The sequence below is a fragment of the Schistocerca serialis genome, chromosome 12 (assembly GCF_023864345.2).
Source record: "Schistocerca serialis cubense isolate TAMUIC-IGC-003099 chromosome 12, iqSchSeri2.2, whole genome shotgun sequence".
Taxonomy (NCBI): Eukaryota; Metazoa; Arthropoda; class Insecta; order Orthoptera; family Acrididae; genus Schistocerca; species Schistocerca serialis.
Window position 1 is genome coordinate 117,212,269 of NC_064649.1, and position 27,344 is coordinate 117,239,612.

At 43.1% G+C, this 27,344-nt stretch overlaps 1 protein-coding gene across 1 annotated transcript in view; it reads left to right on the plus strand.

Moving 5' to 3' along the window:
• LOC126427981 (uncharacterized) overlaps positions 1–27,344 on the plus strand; it is a 724,905-nt gene that overhangs the window by 690,008 nt on the left and 7,553 nt on the right. Inside the window, exons 35-39 of the mRNA XM_050089866.1 lie at positions 721–1,028; positions 12,389–12,982; positions 15,539–15,801; positions 23,655–23,910; positions 26,012–26,234. Of these exons, the coding sequence (XP_049945823.1) occupies positions 721–1,028; positions 12,389–12,982; positions 15,539–15,801; positions 23,655–23,910; positions 26,012–26,234 (1,644 nt within the window). The remainder of the gene's footprint in view (positions 1–720; positions 1,029–12,388; positions 12,983–15,538; positions 15,802–23,654; positions 23,911–26,011; positions 26,235–27,344) is intronic.

Consider the following 27,344-nt stretch of genomic DNA (forward strand, 5'->3'; position numbering starts at 1 on the left):
AAGCTGCCAGTTAGAAAAGTACTATCATCTGCCTTTTGGAATGGTGATGGAGTTACTGTATGAATCAAACATAATCAATATGTCAACTCTTTATCTAGATACTGTCCAAACTCTAAATAATTTCCACAGAATAATTCATTCAAGGGATGAAAGTGAATGTTTTGTTGCAACAAGACACCATGAGAATACCTAAGTCACATGCCACCAAAGCAGACCTTACAATGCTGAATCCAATGATAATACCACACCCGCTGTGCAGTCCCCATTTGGTACCTTGTGATTTTCATCTGTTAGCTGAAATGAAGTGAGTTCTAACTAATTACAGCTCCAGATGATGAAATTCAGATGGTTGATAGTGCCTGGTTGCAGAAATGGAAGGCAGAGCTCTTCTGTGACAGCTTCACGAAACTTATATATTGTTGACAGAAATTTGTCATCGTATCTGGCAACTGTGTCGAAAAATGAGAGTATAACATTAAAGAGGAGAGTCTAAGTAAACTTCCTGCATTGCATTTACTAAAATAATCCCGTCCAGTTGCTTGTACTGGCTGTAGAAGCATTATTGTTCACCGTTTGCATTGTTATCCTACATTAACCTAATTTACTGAGAAGATTGAGGTTTTTGTGATTGTAGCAGAGGGTTCATATGAAATAAAAGTAAGTACTTTAACAGTTTTTTTGTTAATCCAATTTGACCATTTGTTATATCCTCTCCAACAGAAATTTCACCACCACCAGAGAACGAAACTGGCATTCGGACGGGTACGTACCGCATCACACCGAAGCAGAGGAGGCAGGAGGACCGACAGCGGTTCCAGACGCAGGTGCTGGACAAACCGGCTGTCGCCGTCACGTCCCCCACCACCCAGGGCCGAGATATCGCGATGAGCCCACCCACGGCAGAGTCTACCCCGATGGTGGCAGCCGCCGCCACCAGGAAACACCGCAGGTCTGCCGAGAGCCGAGACAGGTTCAGGACGCGCACTCTGGATGGGGACAGAGACCTGAAAGCAGCTGAAGATGCTGAAGTAAGCATTGAGTGTCAGATTGCTTTCATCCTCGTCAACTTATATTATTTCTTGATGAATCACCAATTTTCCCCTGGATGTAATTTGAGTGTTAAGTGTAGTGGCCATGTTTTATTTCTTATGGTGTCATTAAGTTCGCTACCTCATCTTAACAAATTTGATATACATTTCAAAATATTTGTGGGAAAAATATATCTAAAAACAAAGATGCTGTAACTTACCAAATGAAAGCATTGGTATGTTGATAAAGACAATAACAAACACACACACAAATTTCAAGTTTTCGCAACCCACGGTTGCTTCATCAGGAAAGAGGGAAGGAGAGGGAAAGACGAAAGGATGTGGGTTTTACGGGAGAGGGTAAGGAGTCATTCCAATCCTGGGAGTGGAAAGACACACAGGGGGAGGTACAGAGGCAAAGATGTTGTTGAGTGAAAAGTGATGTATGAGGGGCGGCAACTTGAAATTATCGGAGGTTGAGGCCTGGTGGGTAACGGTGAGAGAGGATATATTGAAGGGCAAGTTCCCATCTCCGTAGTTCTGATAGGTTGGTGTCAATGGGAAGTATCCAGATAACTCGGCGACTGACATCTCTGCCCAAACTCTTCGCCTTTACATATGTCTGCTTGTGTCTGTATATATACAACAGGCAACAGTTTGTTGCGAAAGCTTGAATTTTGTGTGTATGTATGTGTCTGTGTTTCTATCGACCTGCCAGTGCTTTTGTATGGTAAGTCACATCATACAAAAGCACTGGCAGGTCGATAGAAACACAGACACATACATACACACAAAATTGTGTCTGTCGACCTGCCAGCACTTTCATTTGGCAAGTCAGATCATCTTTGTATATATATATATATATATATATACAAGCAGACATATTTAAAGACAAAGAGCCTGATGAGGCAACAATTTGTTGCGAAAGCTTGAATTTTGTGTGTATGTTTGTGTGTCTGTTGACCTGCCAGCACTTTTTTCTTTTGGTAAGTCACATCATCTTTGTTTTTAGATATATATTTCCTACGTGGAATGTTTCCCTCTATTATATATATATATATATATATATATATATATATATATATATATATATATATATATATATATATATATCTCTGTGTGTGTGTGTGTGTGTGTGTGTGTGTGTGTATGTATGTATGTATGTATGTATGTATGTATGTGTGTGCGCGCTCCTGTCCCTTTTTCCCCCTAAGGTAACTCTTTCCGCTCCAGGGATTGGAATGACTCCTTACCCTCTCCCTTAAAACCCACATCCTTTCGTCTTTCCCTCTCCTTCCCGCTTTCCTGATGAAGCAACTGTGGGTTGCGAAAGCTTGAAATTTGTGTGTGTGTTTGTGTTTGTTATTGCCTCTATCAACGTACCAACGCTTTCGTTTGGTAAGTTACAGCATCTTTGTTTTTAGATATATTTTTCCCACTTGAAATGTTTCCCTCTATTATATTCAAAATATTTGAATACATATGGCCAATATTTTTGTAAATAATCCAATCAGTGTTGACGAATAGACAGAATAGATGAAGTGGCTGTGTGTGTGTGTGTGTGTGTGTGTGTGTGTGTGTGTGTGTGTGTGTGTGTGTGTCTGTGTGTGTGTGTGTGGGGTGTGTGTACCCTTTCCCTCACAGATTCCGTAGATCAAGGGGAATGCACATTGCACATTGTGCCACATACCTCCCTATTGTTCATTATGAGAGTTGTGGGCAATAATATTTTTGTGCGTAACTATTCCACTTTCATCTGCTAAGTTTATTAGTTGGTTAATATTGCTTAGAACGTCTTACATCCACATAAAGGGTGTACATAAAGTCCGGGAACACTTTTAGTAATAATATTACTAAATGATAACATCTCCTTTCACAAATATTGGATTTTATTAATTAGAAACACCCTTTCGTAAACCAACATTTATAAACACTCGACAGGAATTAAATACTGTTTGCCACTACACCTACATTCTGCCACTAATCTCCAGCCTCGTTACCGAGCAACTGTCTCTAGCCTCTCGCACACCCAACTTCCACTCACGGACTCCAACACTCGACTATCTCTCTCACCCACTTGCACATTGTTGACTGCACTGCAGTCTTTGTTTTATTTTATGATGACTGCGTAGTGCACGATTGATACAATGTAGGGGCACTGGACCCTTACAATATGAGGAGAGAAACTGGTCAGTATCAAGTCTGAAGTGAATCCATCTTAAAAACCAATGCATTATATTTGATGAACATCTGAAACACAAATACAAATAAGTCACTTCAGGTAGAAAATGTGGAATAGATCCATGCTGGTTCACAATCTGGAACGGATCTGTACTGATTAACTGTGACAAACTTGGTGACATCCCTGTCACAATTACTCCCTGTGGGAAACTGAATACGGTCAAGGGTATATCTTCAACAGGGGTCTCATACTTCATTGTGTGCAAATTTGGAGAGATGGGGGTGCCCATTTTATCTCATAGTTATGTGATGTGAAGCTCTATATAGCGACAGCAATGAGATACTTCAAGTTTACGAAATTTGGTCACACGTCATCTGGTTGTACAAATGAACATATCTGTCCAATCCCTCCACCAGATAACCTGATGGCCACACCGCAAAAGAGGAGTGCGAGATTTTGGAGTTCAAGATCTTTGATTATTCAACATATCAGGAAGCCAGGAACAAGTACAATCACCTTTACCCTGCCCGGATGGCAGCAACTTACTCCCAAAAAGCAACCCTTCCGTCATCTACTGTGGGGACAAATATTCCACCTCCTTTCTCTTCACTGGGCATTAGCGGTGATCTTCGTTTATCTGTTATTGTGTTCGTTACCTCTACATCAGCACTGAGGACCTCGGTCATCTCTACCTTTATTGTGAAGAGCTGTGCCTGATAGCACCCCATGGTGGAGGATTGTGTCCTAGTACTCTACACAAAAATACCACAGCCTAATGACAGCCAGCAGCTGCAAGAGTGTGGAAATGGGCTATGAAACAACCAGTTCATCATCAGTACTAGACACCTGGTGACATCTGGATACACCTTGTACTGAACCCAAACTCCATGATGATGATGATGATGATGACTATGAGAAAAAACCAAATGTGAAGGCAGGCCCAGCAACCCCAACTGCCCCCGATTCTCCTCCACCACTATTGAAATCGAGCAAACAGATGACAACCGAAAGGAGGTGGTGGTGGTATCAACTCATTCTGAGTAGTGAGTAACAATTTGATCCTTTTTATACTTGCGTTGCGCATGCACACAAACATAATAGAACAGAATAGAAATTGAAGGGTTTGGTGCAAGCAGGAGGCAGCTCCACTTTTTCCAGTTTGTGGCAAATTAAAAAAATTTTTTTTGAAATTCAGTTTTCACCCAAACGAAAAAGTTGTCAGCCTTGTTTTAGGCTATGGGGTATCTAATACTACTGACGAGAATACACACAAATGCACACACTCAGGCACGTGCAATAGAATTTTGAATTTTGGAGCTGCCTCCGTTTTGCTCCAAAGTACAACATTATGGGCATAATACAGTTCTTCTTCAGTCTTGTAGGCCCCCTTCAGTCACCTCAGGATCGTTTGAAGCACCTGACATCAACTGGTCGTGAAACCACATTTCATTTTGCCCAACATACTTTCTGGCCAGATCTTTGACATCTTTAAACTTTTGGCCTTTAAGCAGGAGGAGACAATCATAAGCTCGATGAAGGTGGTCCACTGTTATGAGACTCGCAGGTCCTCGGTTGCAAATTTGCACATTATCGAAGACAGTCATCCCTACAGTTGCGCTGCATTAAATAATCCCTTTACCGATGTATCGCTGTTCATAGAGAAATATTTTGTGCTTAGTGATTAAATATTTTCCTCTCTTCTTGTTCGATAATGATACGTAAGGGTTCTTTACAAAAAATTTCTTCAACGTGTCAGCAAAGTGGAAAATAAATCTCGGGCCCACTTCAGCGACATGAAACGTGTGATGTTTACACTGTACTGTTGAACAATATGTAACGCAACCTCCTTCCTGCCAATGTTTGGAGGAAGAACGAGGCAGCTCCTGGAGCTGCCTCTGTTTTCGTGCAAACTTGGAGTACAGGCAGCTCCAACTGTTGGATTTCTCTGAAACTAACGGGTGGAGCTGCCTCTTTCTTGCACCAAACGAAGGGGCTTTCTCTTTGTATGTGACTGAATGTTCAACTCGATAGAGCCAAAAAGTGAAGCTGCATCCTTCTTGCGCCAAACCCCTCAGTTGTTATTGACATCATGTATCGTAAATGAAACAACTGCTCTCACACCACTCAGTGGCTTGCACAGCTCTTCAGGAAACCTTGTTCCTTACAACATATTCATCCATTTCGCATAATTGTTCAGTCTGTTATAAGAACTGAATTGACACTGAAAGAGCCTCTAGTGGTATGTGTATGCAGCTTCCCGAGACCAACTTTACGATAAAATACAACTTCATACCATAGTGGTAAAATAAAAGATTCACCCTAGAGGAAGAGATAACTTGAGATCACCGATTTGTGCTGTGCCCTTTCTTTTATGGGTGACTTCACAGGGCAGCTCTAAAAACACTAACCGTGGTAAGTTATTAGAACATATGTTTTTAAACCTTATAATCTTCCCCAATAATTTTTGTACAGCTCACAGGTCCTTTCCAACCATTGACCTTACAGTATATAACTAGCTTTTACCTTTTTAGTCAATGGAAGGTATACAATGTCCTCTTATGATTATGATCACTACTCAGCTGGACATCCCCTACATCTCAGGCTCATCTCAAGCTTATAAGAATGATGACTAGCACACTTCTGGCACTTCCATAATGCTCAATACTCCTGCCTGTGGGACTACTGAAAAACCCGTGCCACACTCTCGTTGTGATCTTGCCACCCAACAGAATTACGAGGTGGAATCGAAAATTTTCAGGAATGGTGCTGCCATCTGGAAAGTAGGAGTGGTAGATATCTTTGCACTGCTAAGTGGCGAGAACTGCATATCTGGTGAGTCAGTGTGCGGATTGGCATTCAGCTGGGAGGATGTGTTGCGTGTCCACAGTAATTTCCGTAATATTCTGTGTTTGGTGTGTGGCGACTTTGCGATGGATCCGTAAACAGAACAACGTGTGTGCATCGAATTCTGTGCAACATCTTGGAAAAGTGCTACAGAGACCCTTGCAATGACTCAAGTGTTTGGGGGACAGAGCATGTGCCGTACGCGTGTGTGAGTTGCATGCTCAGTTCGAGGTCGGCCGTACAGACGTCGAAGATTATGCTCACACTGGAAAGCCCTTTAGCCGCACAACGCTAGACATTGTTGCCAAACTTCAACAATTGGTTCGTGCGGATCGACGTTGAACCATTCGAGACCTTGCAGATGAAGTGGGTACTGGCTATGGGACATGTCAACGAATGTTGACTCACGAATTGGACACGCATTGTGTCGCCGCAAAATTTGTGCCGAGGATCTCGATTGCCGATCAGAAGGCACAGCGTGTTGAAGTGTGCACGGACCTTCATCAGACCGCGTCTGATGATCCAACCTTCATGTCACGGGTTATCGCTGGCAACAAGAGCTGGATTTACGGTTATGACCCAGAGACAAAGCAACAATCGTCCCAGTGGAAGAGCCCGGGCTCTCCGAGACCCAAAAAGGCGAGACAGGTGAAGAGCGAAGTGAAGAGCACGATCATCGTTTTCTTTGATACCGAGGGAATTGTGCACAAAGAATTCGCCCCACCCAACCAAACAGTCAATTCCGCGTACTACTGTGACATTTTGCGACAGCTCTGTGAAAACATGTGGCGATGACGGCCCGAACTTTGGTGTTAAGGGAACTGGCTGCTGCATCACGACAATGCACCCTATCACACGTTCTTGCTCACCAGGACCTTTTTGGCAATAAACAACACGGTGGTTGTACCCCACCACCACACTCGCCAGATTTGGCACCTTGCAACTTCACGCTATTCCCAAAACACAGTCAAGTTGAAAGGGCCGTCAGTTCAACACTCTAGAGGGGATTGAAGAAGCATCGCTGGCAGTGATAAATACTCTCAAAGAACAGGACTTCCAGAAAATGTTTGACCAGTGGCAGAAGTGCTGGGACCAGTGAGTATGTGTGGATGGGAATTACTTCGAGGGTGATGGTGACCGTTAGTCCAGAGGTAAGGTTTTCAATAGATGACAGCACCAGTCCTGAAAATTTTGGATAGCACCTCGTAGTGATACCACTTCCTCAAAATCCCCCGTCGGACATTAGTCCTGTGATGGACACACGACATCACTGTGGGCATTAAATATCACAAAGGGGCAGTTCGAGTATGTAAGTGCCCCTGTCAAAGGACACACTTATTCTTAAATGTCCCCAAGGAGGGGACAAAAGGACAAAAGAAAGAATGCAGGGAAAGATTTGTGTCTGCGTACCTCTCTCTCTCACAGAGACGTATCAAATTATATTCTATTTGTGTTCAACAAAGACCAACAGATACTGTGCATCTATAAGCACGGCAAAGTGAAATCTGACCCTATCACTGCTAACCGTCTCCCCCTCCCCCCCCTCCTCCTCCTCCTCCCAATTCTGTCTCCGAAAAAGTTGAACAGAGTGTGTCACACCATCTTTCAACAGCTAATGTTTGGAATCCTACAAGTGCTCTTTTTTGAGCAGGATCTTCTCAGCATCTGATAATGAACCTAAACACATCTCTGGGCAAAAAACTCAAATCCACAGACACAGAAATTGAAGCTGCATGCGACATTGTTCGAGCAAGACTCAGTATCAGGGGTGAGCATAAAGTAACTGGACCCTTCTATCATTCACCAGACTCATCTCCTGATGTAATCAAAAACTTTAGAGAAGACCTCAGTTCATTTGTACGTAAGTTCCTCAGTCTTACTGTAATCATCGGTGTAGACTTTAATAATCCAACACTTAACTGCAAAAATTAAAGTTTTGTTAGTGGTGGGCGTGATAAGACATCCTGTGAAACTTTACTAAACATTGTCTCTGAAAAGTATGTAGAACAGATAGTTAGGAACCCCACTCACGAGATGAAAATATATTGTATATAATGGCAACAAATAGACCCAACGTCTTTGACAATGTCCTCATCTAAACTGGTATCCGTGGCCATGACTCAGTTGTGGCAACAATGATTACCAAAGTACAGAGGACAACTGAAATAAGCAGAAAGATACACATGTTCAGTAAACTAGATAAAAAATTAGTAGTGTCACATGTAAACAAGGAACTTCAATTTTTCAGCACAGCACATAGCATGTAGAGGAACTATGGCTCACATTTAAAAAAATAGTTGACCATGCACTGTTCAGGCATAGGAAAATTGTGGGATGACATGATGCAATTATGGTGGGATGCATTAGATTCAGGATGATCAATGTATTTTCTCTTTCCAGTTCCAGCAAAAGTTTGACAACAATTAAGAGATGACTACTGAACCATTAGTATTCTCCTAAAAAGTGCATAAACATCTTGATTGTTGCTTCCTACACTTAATCTGAACCAGTCTTTCTTCTCTTTTTAGTTTTAATTAATCACTTCACAGTTATTCCTCTCTAGATGATCTGTTCATCAATTTAAAAAACACCAGGAAGAAAGTCCATGTAACTGCTGTATTTGTTTCTATCAACAACTGATTTTTAAATCTGGTGAAATCACAACTGCTGCTACCTCAAGCAAAATGTGCACCAACAACTGCCACGGCCCTTTCTCTACAGTCACTCTTCACACTTGATTCAGAAGCATATACATCTGGCTCCTATAATGCCAGTGCTCTTATTCAAGACATAAATTGGCTTAACATTTTAGTTATAAATTGAATTTTCCTCAATATCTACTTGCCTTGGCCTATTTTGGCTTTTATGTGATTCTTGACAGTGCACAATTTTGACATAATTATAACTTCTTGGCAAATAAACTCTCATGTGATGACATGGTAAGCAGAAAATAAAAATGCAGTTTGAATTTTTTTTGTAAAATGCCAACTCTCCTTTATGAAACTTCATAAAATTAATGTTTTTAACAATCACTATTGTACTACTTTATAATGTAAATTTCACTATAAATAAATGAGTATTCTAATAATCTACAATAGTGGCAACTACAATGCTGGAGCCATATCATTTTATGTGAAAATTAGTGATTCAGATTGTATTGAAGACTATAACAACGTGATAACTGTTTACATTTGATCACATAATTGCATCATCTTGTAGAATGTAGACTAAATATTGTTTGAAATCTTGTGAAACAGTAATAAGTGTAAACTGAGAACCTAGAAATGAACAGAAATATATGTTTACGTTGTAAAAATTGGCCAGCTGTGAGTAGGATTTGTGCACTGAAGATTCTGTACAAACTTAATTGTGTATAAAAACCATTTATCCATTCTGAAAATTGAAGACATTGACAGTTTTTGCGCGTTATCGACACTGATACTGCCAGGATTTTCAAGACTGTTTTAATTTCAGTTTTGAAGTCAGGTAACAATTGACAAACAAAATATTTTGTTTTTGTGTGGTATAATTACAAATTAGCAATTTCAAACTTTTTCCCTTTACATTGCTTATTGCCAAATTTCATGATTCTAGGTCAAGGTGAAGTACCTATGGGTTTTGTTAAATGAGTTTATGAGTATCAAAATATGTGACAAATAATTATATCCTTTCACTTACATGCTTATACTTTTACACCTCCGAGGGACCACAGATCTTAATACGTGACATAAATTTGAACTTCATATGTCTACTTGTTTGAGGAAAAGGATTCTTAGTCGGATGGACAGACAGACAGGCATGTGGGCTGATGAATAACAAAGCAGTCCTATAAGGCAGGGGTTCCCAACAAAATTTTCTCGAGGGCCCCCTCATCGAGCATGATTGGTACCTTGTCATATCACTGTATCAAGTACCTAAAAAAGCCAAATTAAGACTTTTATACGTTTTATATTTTTGGTACTTAGAAAAAACAGTGACATATTCATTATTGAAAAAATATTGAGCTTAAAACTTTTTCAATTTAGCCATAATTGTTATTGTTAAATTTGTGATTATTGCCCAAAATCTTTGTCTTCAAATCTGGGTGTTTAGTATAACAAACTCCTTAAAAAATAAAAATTGAGTATGAACTGAAAATGACAGGAAAAAATTAAAACTGAGTGTATTGGCCTTTCAAGTGTACTATGCTTGAGACTGCATTGAGAAGATGTGTGAAAAATAAGAAAACACTCATTTAATACAAGGTATTACTTGGAAAAAAAAAAAATTACAGTTACAACAGAGTACACCATCAGTAGACAGTTTTAATTTTTAGTTCTTAATGAACTGGAGTTCAATCTGACCTTTGAGTCCATTATTTCTTAAATATTAGGTTCCAAACATGAAACTTTCACTCTGAAATCCGACCGCATGTCGAGCCGATTCTTATATTTGTTTTTCATGAAGCACATGGAAGAAAATGCTTGCTCGCTCCTATATGTGGTTGCAGATGGGAGGATCTTTTTCATTGCCTTATCTCCTAGTTTCTTGTAGTCCTTGCGTGCTGATGCCCAGAAGTCAGTAATTTTATCACTGATGAAAATGTTTATCATCGTACCACAGCTGGACAGATCCACAAGTTGATTTTGCTCTTCTTCAGTGAGGCCTTGGACTCTGTCTATTTCTTCACAGCTGAAGGGGTTTCGAATCCATCTGTTGTCAGGTTCAGGGAAATACTCTCTAAAAGTAGCAGCTAGGCTGCGTAGATGCTTGGCTACACTGATCTTCATCTGGTCAGGCTGAAACGTCCCCTTAGAAAAATTATACATGACTGTGCTTAAACTGACACACAGTATTTTTTAGTGCAACGCAATCTGACTTTCAATAATCCCTACAAAAGAATGGCCCTGACTAACATTAACCTATACCTTTCACAAATCACTTACCTCACCAAAATCTTCGTTACTCGAACTACTGCAATACAGCAAGCGCCAATACTGCCAGCTAAAGAGAAGATTCAAACAACTGAAGGCACTAACTACTGATAGGCATAGTTAGCAAATGAAAGATTTTGATAGAGAACAAACAATGTATTTACCTTAATAGTCATAATATATACAGCAGTTCATGACATCCATTCTTACAAATGTACTGTTTCTGATGGACACACCTCCAGATTATCCATTCTCAAAAATCCGCCATCTCACTTCCCCACATCCAGCACTGCTGGCGGCTCACCTCTAACTGTGCAACGCTATGCGCTGTTAACATCCAGCTGCCCAACACTACAATGGCAGACAACAATGCAAACTAGCCATAGACTGCACACAGCACAGCCAGTGATTTTTCATACAGAGCGCTATGTGGCGGTGGCATTACCAATATAAGAACCTAAACAGCATACTTACAAGGCAAACTCTCCTCTGATGACTCCAAGAATTGTTTTAAAGTAGAAAAGTTAGTTAGTGACTTGTTTTCTATACTTGACACCTTATCTGATACTTTTTGACCATAGTGATAATCTTATCCACAACTTTGAACATGTCTACATTTACCGGCCGGAGTGGTCGAGTGGTTCTAGGCACTACAGTCTGGAACCGCGTGATGTGAGAAAATCTGTGTACTTTGTGTCAAGAAGGAAGACACGAACCTCGTCTCTAAGTTCAAAAAATCTTGACAAGATCCTACCTCGAGAAATCCATCTTACTTCCGTATGAATAAGAAGTTGCTCACGCTCACTGCCAATCTCTTCATACTCTAGGAAGACGCTAGATGCAGAAGTTAGCGTTCGCTAAAGCTCTGCTCGTGCAGGAAGCGGCCAAAACAAAAAATCTGTTATCATACGAAATATATTTAATATATTTTTTATTCTAATAGCATCTTGAGGACCCCTCTGGCATAGCTTATGGACCCATGGGGGTCCACGGACACGTGTTGGGAACCACTGCTATAAGGGTTCGCCGGCCAGAGTGGCCATACGGTTCTAGGCGCTACAGTCTGGAACCGAGCGACCACTACGGTCGCAGGTTCCAATCCTGCCTCGGGCATGGATGTGTGGAATGTCCTTAGGTTAGTGAGGTTTAATTAGTTCTAAGTTCTAGGAGACTGATGACCTCAGAAGTTAAGTCGCACAGTGCTCAGAGCCGAATAAGGGTTCCATCTTTCCAGACGGAGACACGGAACCCTAAAAAAGGTGTTTACTAAAGGAGTGTATTGTATGGTACAACAGTCAGACTTCGGTCTGTTACATTGCACAGCACAGCTGACATTGTCCCGTTTCAACCTCTGTGCCGTAAGTGAGAACGAGTTCTTAACATAGGGTGTAACGCACGGTAACAAAATGTTTCTCCCACAGAACCACTCGCCTCCGTCAGCGGCGGACGAGCTGCTCCTCAACAGCCTGCTGGAGAGGGAGGCACACATCCTGGCCGAGGAGGTGGAGACGCTGCGCACGGGCGACAGCCTGCTGCTCGAGTGCGAGACGCTCAGCCTGGTCAGCATCGACAGCGAGAACACGAGCGAGTCGGGCCACGGCGTCGAGGGCTCCAACGGGGACGAAGACGCCGAAGTGGAAGTCGAAGTCGAAGTCGAAGTGGAAGCGGGCCCTCCACACGCGGAGCTCCTCCACCCCATGCTCGACGACGAAGGGGAGGAGGGTGACGTGGAAGAGAAGACGCTGAGGGCGGGCGGCTGCGACACGCCGGATCCCGACGAAGTGCTCGGGCTCGGCGAAGCGGAGGAGGCGGCCGGGCCGCGGCGGCAGCGGACCGCGTCGGAATGCGTGGCGTACGGAGAGGCCGTGCCGGCAGAAGTGAACCTCGTAGGTGACAGTCCGGTGGCGGCGAAGGAGGAAGAGCGAGAGGAAGGGCTGTCTGAAAATTCTGAAGACCAGAGTTCATCAACAGATGATGAAGAGTGTGCCCAGAAGAAACCGAGGATTGTGAAACCCGTAAGTCAAATCCGTTACCTAAGAACACACAGGGGAAAAGATGGAGAGGGGTATTAAAACATTGTCCATAGTGACATACGACTAACAAATAAGATTTCAAGAGAATGATGGAAACCTGTATTTACCTTTCAACAATATCCCTCGACAGATGCAATGAAGAACAATTTTAAAGAATAATTTTATTCTCCTGTATTGGTTAAAAACAGTCTTGGTTGCAATTCCCCCCCCCCCCACCCCCCCCCCCCCCCCTCCTTCCCCCTTCGACGACGCGTTTCTCCTTATTTAGTTATCTTCAGCTTATCTTTTGTAGATGGACACGAGAGGCACTAAGATCTGTATACTGTTAAGCACTTGTTTGCTGTATGCCACATATGGATTGGAAGAATTTCTTTATTCTCCTGTTGCAAATCATGGTTTTTAATACAAACTTTTATGAAGAACATAGAGCATGTGATACTGAATTGGCTGCATGGGGGGGGGGGGGGGGGGGGGGGGGATATGAATTTCAGGAACATGAAGATTTTTGTAGAGAGTAAAGCATGAAATTAACTTTAGGTCTGCAGATATAAAAGGAAGTTTCAAGATGCATTTCTGATCTGGGCAGTGCTTTGCCATGTAGGATACCTGTATATGGTCCACAGACATTTTCAATGTGCTGTACTGTTACAACTCACTGTTAGTTTTGTTTTCAAACAGTGTCACATAAACGTATGCTCTGACAAATTATTTTTTCTTCAGCTCTGGGTGCCATTATTCTGAACTGACGGTGCGTTAAGACTTTTGAAAGTAGAGTGCTTACCGACTGCTGCAGTAAAACGATGCTGTTGCAGTGCAACTGCCATTGTGGTGCCTTGTGGCCAGTGCATTTTATTTGTTCTCAAACAGGATATGATCCAAAGCAGGTGCCATTTTCCTTATTGGAGAAGCTAAGTTAGCTAATATATATATATATATATATATATATATATATATATATATGTGTGTTTCTTTATGACTCCATTTTGCTGAACACAGTGATTTCTACTTTTGTTTATGCTCCAAACATACTGCAAAACAGTTTTTTTGTTCAAGTGGGCACCATTTTTAAAAATACCGAAACATCTCATTTTATAGGACAGAAATATCTATGCACTATGGCTTGAGATTAGGTACAACATTTTTTCTCTCTCTCTCTCTCTCTCTCTATCTCTCTCCATATATATGTCTTTCTCATTAGGGTGTACATTGTTTCTGATACAAATTGCAGTAGCAGTCATCAGATTTTTTTTGTATATGTTATCTGTATCTACAATAGTTTATAGTATTTGTATGAAAAATTGATGTTACATGCGTTTTTTGTTTATAGTAAAAGTTTCATAGTTTAGGAAACGAAGAAGAATTGGAGAAATTTCTTTTCCTTGGTAGCAGTATTGAGTGTAGATGGTAGGATGTTAAATATCAATGCTGTCCCCTGCTCCAGTTTTAAAAGGTTAACTGTATGTAGAGATACAAAATGTATATTTTCATGCCAGATATTTTTCTGATGTTCTCTTGTGGTAGTAAGCCTTTATGCTTTCTCACTTACATGCCCCATCCTAGCAATAAATAAGCAATCAGTGGAAGGAGTAAGATTAGTAGAGGCATACATAGGACTACAGGCACATAGAAATCCACCTCAGAGTTAACATGCTACCAAATACACATATGTGGCTACGTTGTCCCAACACTGCAGCCTAATGAGGATGAAGAGATACGCGGGCAAGTGCTGTTCCATCTGAGGTACCCAAGCACCACTCACGACCCACCCTCACAGCTTCAACTCTGCCAGTACCTTCTCTCCTACCTTCCAAACTTCACAAAAGCTCTTCTGTGAACCTTGCAGAACTAGCACTCCTGGAAGAAAGGATCTTGCGAAGACACGGCTTAGCCACAGAGTGGGGGGATGTTTCCAGAATGAGATGTTCACTCTGCAACGGGGTGTGTGCTGATATGAAACTTTCTGGCAGATTAAAACTGTGTGCCAGACCGCGACTCGAACTCAGGACATTGCCTTTCGCGGCTCACAGTTTTAATATGCCAGAAAGTTTCCTATCGGCACACACTCTGCTGCAGAGTGAAAATCTCATTCTGGATGAAGAGATTGTCTCGGATGGAATGGACAAGGGAATGTGGAACTGGCTAACTCAGCATGGTGCAGAGGGGGGACATTGTGATTGGCACACACAATATTTTTTTTGTATCCCACCCAGGAATTTCCAGAAAAACAAGCAATCATGTTTTCAAAAGTAGACCACCTTATCTAAAAATTACAGAATTTTTACAAGAAGCTTAGCATTGATTATATGAATTCATCACACTTTGGGGCTTGTTGACAGCAGTGTGGATGATATCCTTTTTTGTTTCCTCATGCCCACTATATTTGATTAAACTTGCTTTCTCCCGAAAAGTGAGGGAAGGTGCAGGACACAGTGGCATCAACACAGAATTCACTTTAATAAATACTTCACAAAGGACTTTCAATATGCACTTCATAACTGACTGTGTAGATTTTTAGAGATAATTCTTTATTCGTCACAGGTCACGAGGAGTCGTGACGGGAGTGCAGACGGCAGCCCGAAGCCGATAAGAGGACGGCGTAAACCTCTGCGTGCCGGTCGGAGTGGTATACCTGTGACGGCTGTGGCTCCTATCAAGGTCCCTGTTGTACAGACAGCGAAAGTGCCGCAGCAGAAGCTGCAGCAGCCGAAACAACAACAACAACAGCAGTCGCAGATACCAGTCCAGCAGCTGCCTGTGGCGCCAGCACCGCTGGAGTCGGAGCAGCAGCAACCTGACCCACGGTACTTCTTCATACATTGACTTTGTTTACAGTGGAGTGAGTGAAAAGAAACACCAGCAAATTGGTATTTACAGAAAATTTTCTGTACAATTTGCCGGTACCCGTGAGTAAGTGTTTACACTGGAAGGAATAGAAAAGAGAATGAAAGAACAAAAATAGTGTGCCAACTCTGTGAACACTGATGGGGTCCATTTTTTATGCTAATAATTGACAAACAAGATTACTCGATACTATGCATGCTAGAACTGCTTGTAAAACTATTATTTTTGAAATAGGGGTATTTTGTATGGTGAGTGTGCTGTTTAGACAAAGCAAGTAAAATGGCAGGGTGTGTGGACACTGTAGGAGTGTGAATTTCAACCCAAGTGTGAAATGTTTGGAAGTAGTACACTTGTCACTAAACTGCAGGATCGCCCTTCCTCAGCATTTCAGGATCTTGTACATGTGTTAGTTTGACACTATTCACTGGATTTTCACTGCAGTTGAAGAGAAAATGTAAAACAATGACACTAATTAAAACTTACTGGGAAAGTGAAACCGTGAGCTGGACCAGGACTCGAACCCGGGACCTTTGCCTTTTGTGTGCAAGTGCTCCACTGACTGAGCCGCCTGCCTACAATTCACAACCGGTCCTCACACCATTACTTCCACCAGTAGCTCCTCTCCCACTTTCCAAACTTCACGGAAGGTCTGTGAAATTTGCAAGACTAGCACCCTCAGAAAAAAGGAATTGCAAGAGATGTGGTTTAGCCACAGCATGGGGAAATTGTTGCTAGAGTGCTAGTCCCACAAGTTTCGCAGGGGAACTTCCCTGAAGTTTGGAAGGTAGGAGACGAGGCAATGGCGGAAGTAAAGCAGTGAGGATGGGTCACGAGTCAGCTCCGGTAGCTCAGTCGGTAGAGCCGTTTGAGTGTGTGGACGCATATGCGAGGGTCAGTCAAAAAGTAATGCCTCCTATTTTTTTTTCTACGTTTGTCAGGAAATTTAAATGCAATTACATAGGTTGAAAACCACAACATTGAGGATCATTTTGTCATTTTTCAATGTAATCTCCGCCCATCTCTACAGTTTTGGTCCATCTTTGAACAAGGGCATGTATCCCAGCACGGTAAAAATCACAGCTCTGCTTCCTAAGCCATTGACGCACGGATGTTTTGACGGCCTCCTCATCTTCAAAATGAATCCCACGATGAGCTTCTTTTAGTGGCCCGAACAGATGGAAGTCTGATGGTGCCAGGTCAGGGCTGTATGGGGGATGAGGCAAAACTTCGCATCCAATTTTGACAATCTCGTCAGAGGTGTGACGACTGGTGTGTGGTCTTGCATTGTCATGCAAAAGAAGAACATCTGCCATTGATTTTGTTGGGCGAACTCGCTGAAGACGTGCTTTAAGTTTGTTGAGGGTTGTGACGTATTGAACAGAATTTATTGTGCATCCCTGCTCCAAAAAATCAACCAGAATCACACCCTCTGTATCCCAGAAAACTGTTGCCATAACTTTCCCTGCCGATCGCACAGTTTTGAATTTTTTCTTCCTCGGCGAGCTTGTGTGACGCCACTCCATTGACTGCCTCTTTGATTCGGGTTCAAAAAAATGCACCCATGTTTCGTCCCCAGTCACAATTTTTTTCAGAAACTCATCTCCCTCCAAACGGAAGCGCTGCAAGTGTTGGGAGGCTATTGTTTTCCTTGCCTCTTTATTCTGATCGGTTAACATTCTTGGAACCCACCGTGCACAAACTTTTGAGTACCCCAATTGTTTAATAATCGTGATCACACTGCCTTTACTAAGAGAAATAATGCGACACACTTCATCTGCAGTCACCCGACGGTCACCACGAATGATGTCATCAACTTGCTGAATGTTGTGTGGAGTCACTGCACTCACCGGCCTGCCGCTCCGCTTTTCGTCAGTCAACGGTGTTTGCCCTTCAGCTTCCTTACAACGACGAACCCATCGTCTAACAGTGCTGACATCCACTGTCACAACACCATACACCTTCTTCAGTCTTTCATGAATGCGTATGGGCGTTTCACCTTCTGCATTCAAGAATTCAATCACACAACGCTGTCTCAAACGAACATCGATGTCGGCCATCTTACAAACTTCTGCTGTGCTGCCACCTGTTGACACAGAAAGTTACTACTGCAGTGGATTGCAGAAGAAGGTTTGAGGAATGGCGCCAAATTCAAATTTTTCACTTAACTTAATTTCTTTAAGTAGAAAAAAAATGGGAGGCATTACTTTTTGACCGACCCTCGTACGTGTCTAAGCTAATACACTCCATCTCCACAGTTACTTAGTCTTAGGAATCTGCTTGTGGAATTAGTCAGGTCGGTTGTATGGTGTTTCATAGCTGTACGTATTAAATTCTAAGGCTTCTGAGCTCTTGATTTTTTTCAAATTGGGAGTGAGATTTCAACTGGCACAAGCAGCTGAATCGGCAGTCGAGCAAAATTGGCATTTGCGAGTTCCGGGTGGACACGGGTCGTCGTGTGTCTTCTTGCTGTCTCGAGCCGAGATACCTGCGCGTGTCAGGCTCTAGGATCAGTTGTGTCACCGGATGTGTGTAATAGTGACAATGAAAGTGCCACACTTAGACTCCCTCGCAGCTTTGCCTCCCGTGCAGATAAGAAAGTCGTAGGAGAGAGAGCTATCCCACAGGTAACTTTGCCAGACATCGACGAGGGCAGTGGTAGGGAAACGGCAGGCTCACAAACACCAGCAGCACTCACCCGTCCCACCAGAGCCCTCCCACCTCCCGCCCAACTTCTGCCAGAGAGAGGCACAAGCAAAGGTGCGCCCCCTAAAATGGTTACACTGATTCTGCCGAATCTCAGTTGTGCGACTGGATTTGTGATTTCATGTCAGAAAGGTCACAGTTCATAGTAATAGATGGAAAGTCATCGAGTAAAACAGAAGTAATATCCGGCGATCCCCAAGGAAGTGTTATAGGCCCTCTATTGTTCCTTATCTATATTAACGACATAGGAGACAATCTGAGTAGCTGTCTTAGATTGTTTGCAGATGATGCTGTCATTTACAGTCTTGTAAAGTCATCAGATCATCAGAACGACTTGCAAAGTGGTTTAGATAAGATATCTGTATGATGCGAAAGTGGCAGTTGACCCTGAATAAGGAAAAGTGTGTAGTTATTCACTCGAGTGCCAAAAGAAATCAGCTAAATTTTGATTACGAGATAAGTCACACAAATATGAAGGTTGTAAATTCAACTGAATAATTAAGGGATTACAATTACAAATAACCTAAATTGGAATGATCACATAGATAATATTGTGGGTAGAGCAAACCAAAGACTGCAGTTCATTGGCAGAACACGTAGAAGGTGCAACAGGTCTACTAAAGAGACTGCTTACACCATGCTTGTCCGTCCTATTCTGGAGTATTGCTGTGCAGTGTGGGATCCGCATCAGGTGGGACTGACGGATGACATCGAAAAATTATAAAGAAGGGCAGCTTATTTTGTATTATTGCAAAATAGGGGAGATAGTGTCACAGACATGATACGTAAATTGGAGTGGCAATCATTAAAACAAAGGCATTTTTCGTTGCGACGGGATCTGCATGAAATTTCAATCACCAGTTTTATACTCCGATTGCGAAAACATTCTGTTGGCACCCACCTACATAGGGAGAAATGATCATCGTGATAAAATAAGAGAAATCAGGGCTTGTACAGAAAAATTTAAGTGCTCATTTTTCCCGCGTGCCGTTCGAGAGTCGAAAGGTGGAGAGACAACTTGAAGGTGGTTCATTGAACCCTCTGCCAAGCACTTTATTGTGAATAGCAGAGTAATGAGGTAGATGTAGGTGTTGATGTAGAAAATGAAGACACTACAAAGGCAACAGGCAGGGAAGATAAAAATCACCCCTGCTGTGGAAGCAAAAGGGAAAACATTGGCAGACAGGGCTACGACTGTGACTACAAATGAGGACAGTGCAATTGATAGGACCACAGGTACAGAAAGCCTCGAATTCCTAAGGGAGATAATCGAGGGTGGGAAACAGACAGGTACGAGGAGAAGGTGAGTCTGCGGAAGCGGACAGAAGCTATATCTGCGTAGAAGTCACCTCTGTCATTCACAGACAACAGAGCAATAAAGATTATCAGCTAATCTCAGTCAGTTGTCCAGCTGCCACCGACTGTCATTATGTGGCAGGAAGACTACCGAAGTCTGCAGCTTCTTATGAAGGGGGTGAAAGTGTCCAGTTACCCTCAAGGCAGGAGGGACGGAGATGAGCAAAGTGTATACTAAGACAAGGGAGGACCACGCAGCTGCAATGAATATGATATGCAGTGATGGCCTGCACTCTTACACTCATTCTCCAGAAGAAGTTAAAGCTGTTCAAGGTAGTGTTCTGAACACTGCCTTTTTAGATGGAACTTGCCCACCTGAAGGAGGAGCTAGATGTGATAGGGTGTAGTTTGAATACACCAAGAACAAACAGGTGAACACCCCTCCTCTTAGTCATCTTTAGTAGACAGTATTGCTAACAGAAAAATCTTTCAGCTGACCAGTGTAGCAAATGCGAATAATGCCCAAGTTGAGAAATACCGTCGAGAAAGTCGCAGATCCCGGCGCTTCGAATGTCAGGGATTAAACCGTGTCGTGAAGTATTGTACCATGCTGCTCCAGTGTGTTAAATGGGTTGGGCAACACGAAAGTAGAGAATGCCCAATACAAAAAAAAACAGACACCCAAAAGTGCTGCAACTGTGAGGTTGCACCCGTGGCAGGTTACCGCAGGTGTTAGGGCTTAAGAAAGGGCTTAAAAAAAGCCGGCAGCAAACAGTATGCAAACAACGTCCAGCAAGGAAGGTTAAAGCTGGCATTAGCTACAGCAACATTGCAAAAGGAAAAACCGGCAGGCCCGTCCTCACACCCGCTCCTGGGGCAATACGGACACACGTAGGAAAAACAAAACACTGCCGTGCAGAGTGTGCAGGCTGCCAACTGAGATGCCACCGAACAGGCTTTCGACTAGGCAGCAGGTGCGTCTCGGTGCGGACCAGATACAGAACGTGCACACACTGCAAGTGAAAGTATCACGGACGAGCTCCGCTCCTTCCTGACGGGAAATAAGGAGATGATGATAACCCTCCTTGCAAATGCAGTTAAGATGACCATCGCGTGCAGCCTCTGACAGATCTGAGCCGTGAGTAACATCTTACACGGATTAACGGTCTGCATGTGGAAAGCAAATGGAATTTGCACGCAGGTCACTGAGTTCAGCAGTTTCTGTGGCATGAAGCAGTAGACATATGTCTCATGACAGAACTCATCGTAAGCCTGTCTGCCTTCTTAGCTGGGTGGTATCGTGCTTGCCTCCCGTGCGAGTGGGCCCGGGTTCGATTCCCGGCCGGGTTGGAGATTTTCTCCGCTAGTGGACTGGGTTTTGTGTTATCATCATCATCATCATCTCCTCCTCCTCCTCCTCCTCCTCCTCCTCATCATCATCTCCTCATATCATCATCATCTCCTCATATCATCATCATCATCTCATCTCCATCTCCATCATCATATCATCATCATCATATCATCATCAACTTCCCCCAGTAGGGGCCTCCCGGTCAATGATGCCATACACTTATTTCCATCTTAAGCCTGGTGTGTTCGTACGTGTGGCAAACTACATTTGCCACTGTAGCGATAGGTTAACTGCATGTGGAGGCACTGCTGTTTACATCAAAACGTCGATTAACACCGTGTGGCCCAGCTGTCGTAACTACGAATGGTGGAGGCAACTGCCATTGCAGTTATGACGTCATTGGGGAAAATAACATCCGTGGCAGCCTATCATCCTCCAAGAGATTTACTGGACCCGTCGGACTTCGAGGCATCGGTGTCCATCCGAGGCCAAAACTTCGTCGCGAGGGACTTCAGTGCCAAGCACTCCGACAGGAACTCCAGAGCCACTAACAGCAGCGGATGCCAACAGCTGTGCATTGTTAGGAGGCACAATGACACTGTGCTACGATTTACTTAACGAATGGTGGGCAAGCGGATGTCCCGGACATCGTGCTGCTCAGGGGTATGGGAAACTGTGGTACAGCAACTACACGAGTTGCACAAGCATCTGACCATCTCTCGGTATTGTTTGATCTAGAGATCATAGGTGAGCAAACGAAAAGTCACATAAGACTGCTGGGGAAGGTAGATTGAGAGCAGTTCAAGGAGAGCATGCAAGAAGCACTGGACTGTCAATGTGGAAAATACAGGGAGAGACGAAGCGATAAAAAGTGTCACTACAATAGCACTGTGGGCGGTTGATGCTGTGTCCCTCAGAGAACCACTAGGGACAAAATTACATCAGTTTCCCCCAAAAATGCTTGATGTGATCGTGCATAAAAATCGTATGTTTATGAAATGGCAGCTGACCAGGCACCCAGCAAATGCCTCGGAAGATGTGTTCACGGACAACTTCGTAGCAGTCGGTGACTGCATCGACGTGAGCGTGTGAGGTTAGTGCAGCAAAGGCTGCTGGCCTTTCTCAAAGTGGGGTATGAAGGTCAGTTAGAGAGAACAACAGTGGAAGAGGTCAACTTGCAGATCCGGCTGCTATTTTAAAGAAACTACCACCGAATGCTTTCAGTCCTGTCACAGACATATTCAATAAAATTGTATAGACCGGCAACTTCCCCAAGGCCTGGAAGTATACAGAGATGGTTGTAGTATGAGAGCAAGAAGATGACAGGCTTCCTCAAAACTGCAGGCCTATTAGCCTCCTCCCACCCCTCTCAAAAATTTTTTTAGAGATATACTTAAAGAGTCTGCTCCACAGTGTAGATGAGGAAAGTCTAATCCTGCCAGAACAACTTGGTTTCCACTGCAGACTGTGTATGCAGCAGGAGCTTCTACACCTTGTAGAGAACGCAATATGTGCCTCGGAGTGTCGGGAGTACACAGGTGTGGTGCTTCTCGACGTCTCCAGGGCCTTTGACTGTGTGTGACATTTGGGCCTCCTCTACAAATTGCTTGTAGTGGGTGTACCGGTACCGCACGTCAGGCTCATCGCATCATACGTCGAGGTTAGGACCTTCCGTGTCTGTGCCGGAGATGACACATTGACAGTGAGGCAGATCCTAGCAGAAGTGCTGCAGGGGTCTGTCTTAGGACCCCTGCTGTACTCCCTCTACACCTGTGACACGCCAAAGGTGGACAGGGTCAAGTTAGCTTTGTGCACAGATGACACGTCCCTGTACACCGTGTGTTTAAACCCCAATGCCACGCACCGTTGTCCGCAGATAGCATGCGGCACCCTGGGATCCTGGTCCACTAAATGGAGCTTGAAATATACTGCTACCACAAGCCAGGCCCTAGTCATCACCCGAAAAAGAATCACTGCGGATCTCCCACCAGTGCGAATCGTGGAAGACCCCATCACACGGTTGTGCACAGCAACATACCTGCACATTACCATAGATAGGCACCTCACCTGGAAACCCCACATAAAAGAAGTCGGGGGTAAAGCAATAGGCTACCTCTGTAACTGCTTAAACAGCTGCTGCACCTCTTCAGAAACCACAAAATAGTTCGGTTCCTCCACAGATACACCTCCATAGTTGTCGGACCTATGGGCCTGCAAGTCATCTCACCGTGGCAAGATCAACGGTTTGTGAGAGAATAGTCTGTTGACAACATATTGTGACACTGGTCTCATCCCACTGCTAGGACCAAAGTTTTGTACACTTCTGGGATTTGAATAAGCTACACCACTCTTAATATCACCTATCACTGAGCTCAGCTACAGAGGTGTGTGATTAATGTTTGCCTGTGAGTGTTACAGTAATTATATGCAGAATTACGGAGTAAAAGTACACTTCTGTTTCAGTTTTCGACCACCAGAGCGTCAGGGAACATTCACGAAGGACGAACCCACGGCGGTTACTGCAGCGAAGCCGACAGTGGCGACGGCAGCTCCGCCCGAACAGAACCGAAAGAAGAGGCGGCCGGTGACTGCCGGCAGGCCGACGACGTCTGCGTCTGCGGTCACAGTCGGTGCACAGGCCGCATCTGCACCCACTTCCGCCAAGAGGGGCACGGCGCGGCGCGAAGCTACCAGCAAGATCGCTGGGCTCTGGAAAAAGGTATTCACTCTTCTTGCTCTTCTGTGCCTAAAGCATCCTTATCTGTTCACTGTTTTATGATTGTTATGTTCTTTTTCAGTGATATTACAGTAAGATCCTAAGAAACCAAATCTTTAGACACAAGGCCCATCATATGACATATCAACAAAAGAATGCCTTAGCTATTTAGTCCAGAATGTAACCCACGGAGCAAAGTTTCAGCGTCTTCCTTTTTCTATTTGCTCATTTTCTGATGATTGAGGAATGTAATATGTACCCCCCCCCCCCCCCTCCTCCTCCTCCTCCTCCTCCTCCTCCTCCTCCAGCCCACCCCGAAGAAATGATCAGTTCTGATCATACTCCTGTTAGTGTTCAGTTTCTAGACCAGCAATTCACAGTGAAATGAAATGATAAAATTATACTTAAAAATATATTCACTGACTGCAAATTCATAAAATGTTCACTATATGCAATTCAAAATATATTTACTGACTGCAAATTCTTTGGCATCAGCAGTATAGGGATAACTGGAGTGGCTAATGTAATTATTCGTGATAAGTGGGAAGTCCAGGTTCGAGTTCTGGTTTGGCACAAATTTTTATATGTCACCAATGGATAGTATATCTACACATTATACAGCTGATGCCGAGGAATTCACAGTCAGTAAATATATTTTGAAGGATTTCGTACAGCTGTGGATTGTTAACAATTTCTGTTCCGTCAGACATGCCAGTTAGTTATAAAATTACGGCTACAGTAGATCATACGACAGCTTAATGACACACACACAAAATAAAACTGAGTATCGGTAGTTATGCAGAAAAAATACTGAGTCACCCACTCAACACACAATATGAAAACGCATTTTTTATTGTTGAGCATAGTTTTCAGAACAGAGATGTAGTAATATGTACTCACTTTTGTTACCAAAAACTGATTCTGTATTTCATGTGAAACAAGAAATATGCAATGTTTGCTGCCATATTACTTCATTGTGCAGTGGAATTCATGCAGGTGGACAATTGCATATCATGTGATGCCACACCATGCAACTCCCAACAGTGTTAAAGGGTTAAAACTGTGTGGTCCACTGGAAGTCTAATGCTTCCTGAGTGACCCATCCATGCAAGACCCACTATCCATCCTCCATCTCTCCTACATTTACTGCTCCAATTATTTTCTTCATTGATTCTGGCCAAGTGTGGACTATATAAAATTCAAGTGTAGCCCTACGCCTCCAGTTGGAACTGCCTTTTTTTTTCTTCTAATTATTATTATAAAATGTATGTAATGTAACAAGTTTGTGGGTTTGGTGACCATCTGGGTTACAGACAGTAGAATAGCATAGTATTAATGGCAGTAAAGTCAAGATGAAACTCTCAATCATGAAATCAGAACATTTGCGGCAAGTGATTATTCCTCTGCAGCAGACTGAATATACTCTGTTCTGTGCGTAACTCAGCTTTCAATTAATTGCACTTCGAGGAACACCCATTGGAAAGCAGCATTACACAGAGAAACAGCATTTAAAATGTGTTTGAGCACTCTTCAAACTATTGGACACACACTTTCCAACCACAGGCGTGAGGGGGGGGGGGGGGGGGGCGGGGGGGGGGAGAGCGAGAAAGGCAGTAACGGTAATACTCTGCCACTGTCCCATGTATCTGCAGTGTGACTAAGATGCTTATAATGCAGTTCAGAAATATGATTTCTTTATTTGAGGCTGCTCGCTCTCAAAATTGAGTTCAAACTTAACTTCATTTAATTGGCTCTACCTGGATTGTCTTTTTCCTTGGACTTATATAACAGTGAGTCACAGATTACTTTTTCACAAAAAACAGCACCCAATGTGTGCAAGAATCATGTATCAACATCTGAATATGAGTTAGGGTCCAAAATTAGGTACAGTTAAACTGATCATTGCAGTGTTTATTCATCACCACGGAAGCTATATTATCGAATTTAAAAACTTTTTTCAATTCATCAGCAAGTACATCCTATCCGCACCAATCCAATCAGTTGCTGTAAAATTAAAAAACGAGACTCGTTCCTAACGATTATTGTCATCTCATTGTAAGGTTCTTTTGAGATTACAGTTGTAAATATATGCTTTTGTGTACAGGCTGAAGAATCAAAAACAAAGCAGAAACAACAGCAACAACTGCAAAAGAGGGAAGCAAGGGGAGGAGGCAGTGCCGCTTCTCACGTGGCGCAGTCTGCAACAGCGCAGAAAGCGAGCTCGACTACCGGACGAGGACGGACTGCAACGAGAGCACTGACCTCCCGGATCCCGACAGTTGACTCGGCAGCGCCGCCGACACGTACAGAGAAGGTGGCTCGTAAAGGTGAGCGGTGGCACTATCAGGGTGGGGGGATTCAGAAGTTAGTCTGTATTCTGTAGTGACATCTTCCAGTGAACTGCACATATATCGAATTATGTCCTTTTTAATATTTTATCCATCATCAGCAATAGTACTCGTGTATAATGAAATAATAAGCAACCAGTTGCATAAACAGGGTGTATACGACCCGGGACAGCCAGGAGATCTGGGAGAAACCCGGGAGTTTTTTCATCTGGGAGAAAACCGTGAAAAACCCGGGAATTGTTTAGAATCCCGGGGATTTTTCATTGTTTTAGTTTTCAGTTGAATTTTTGTGATTTTGACTGGTAAGAACCAATACTCTAACAAAGGATATTACTGTGTCCCACTACTGTAGAATAATACTACAGCAACAAAACATGAAAGAGAGAAAAAAAAAAAAAAAAAAAAAAAAACGAAAATAAAACTTAAGTTGCAAAGGAAATGCGCCGTATACAACAACAAAACAGTGAACATACGAGCGTCTGCAAACAGCAAAGTGTGTCAAAGGCTTTAGGAAGACTATGCAATGCTTTGTAACAACAAATTGCCTCCGATGAGCGTGGCGCGACAACTGTTTAAATTAGATTCGTTTGAGCAGTCGCGGGAGGGCTCTTGCGCATGCGCAGTTAAGTCGCGTATGAGTAGTACCTTCTCCCGCTTCTGGTTACAGAATTGTGGCTGGGAGCCATTACTTAATATTGCCCCGGTTAGGAAATCAGTAAATCTGGGGCTAATGCACAGCAGTCCGAGTTGTGGTGGGGAGGTGGGTTGTCTCCACGTGACCTGTGTTTACATTTAGTGATTTTTGTGGCCGGGAGCTATCAAATGGATTAAAATACGTTCGCGTAATTATGGAAGGCTAAAATATGTTATTAGTTTTAGATTTTATTTCCACCTTTCTGACAGTCAAACATTAATTGCCTTACAGAACAGAACAGAACAGAACAGAAATCTTTTCTGTTGAGGCAGTGAATTTATTTGAAATGAAGTGTTTAATTTCACACTATTGGCTAGTTTCAACTGTTCACTGCATTTCAAGTGCACATATGGCATTATGTCATAATAAAGGACCAAACATGAGATAATACAGTA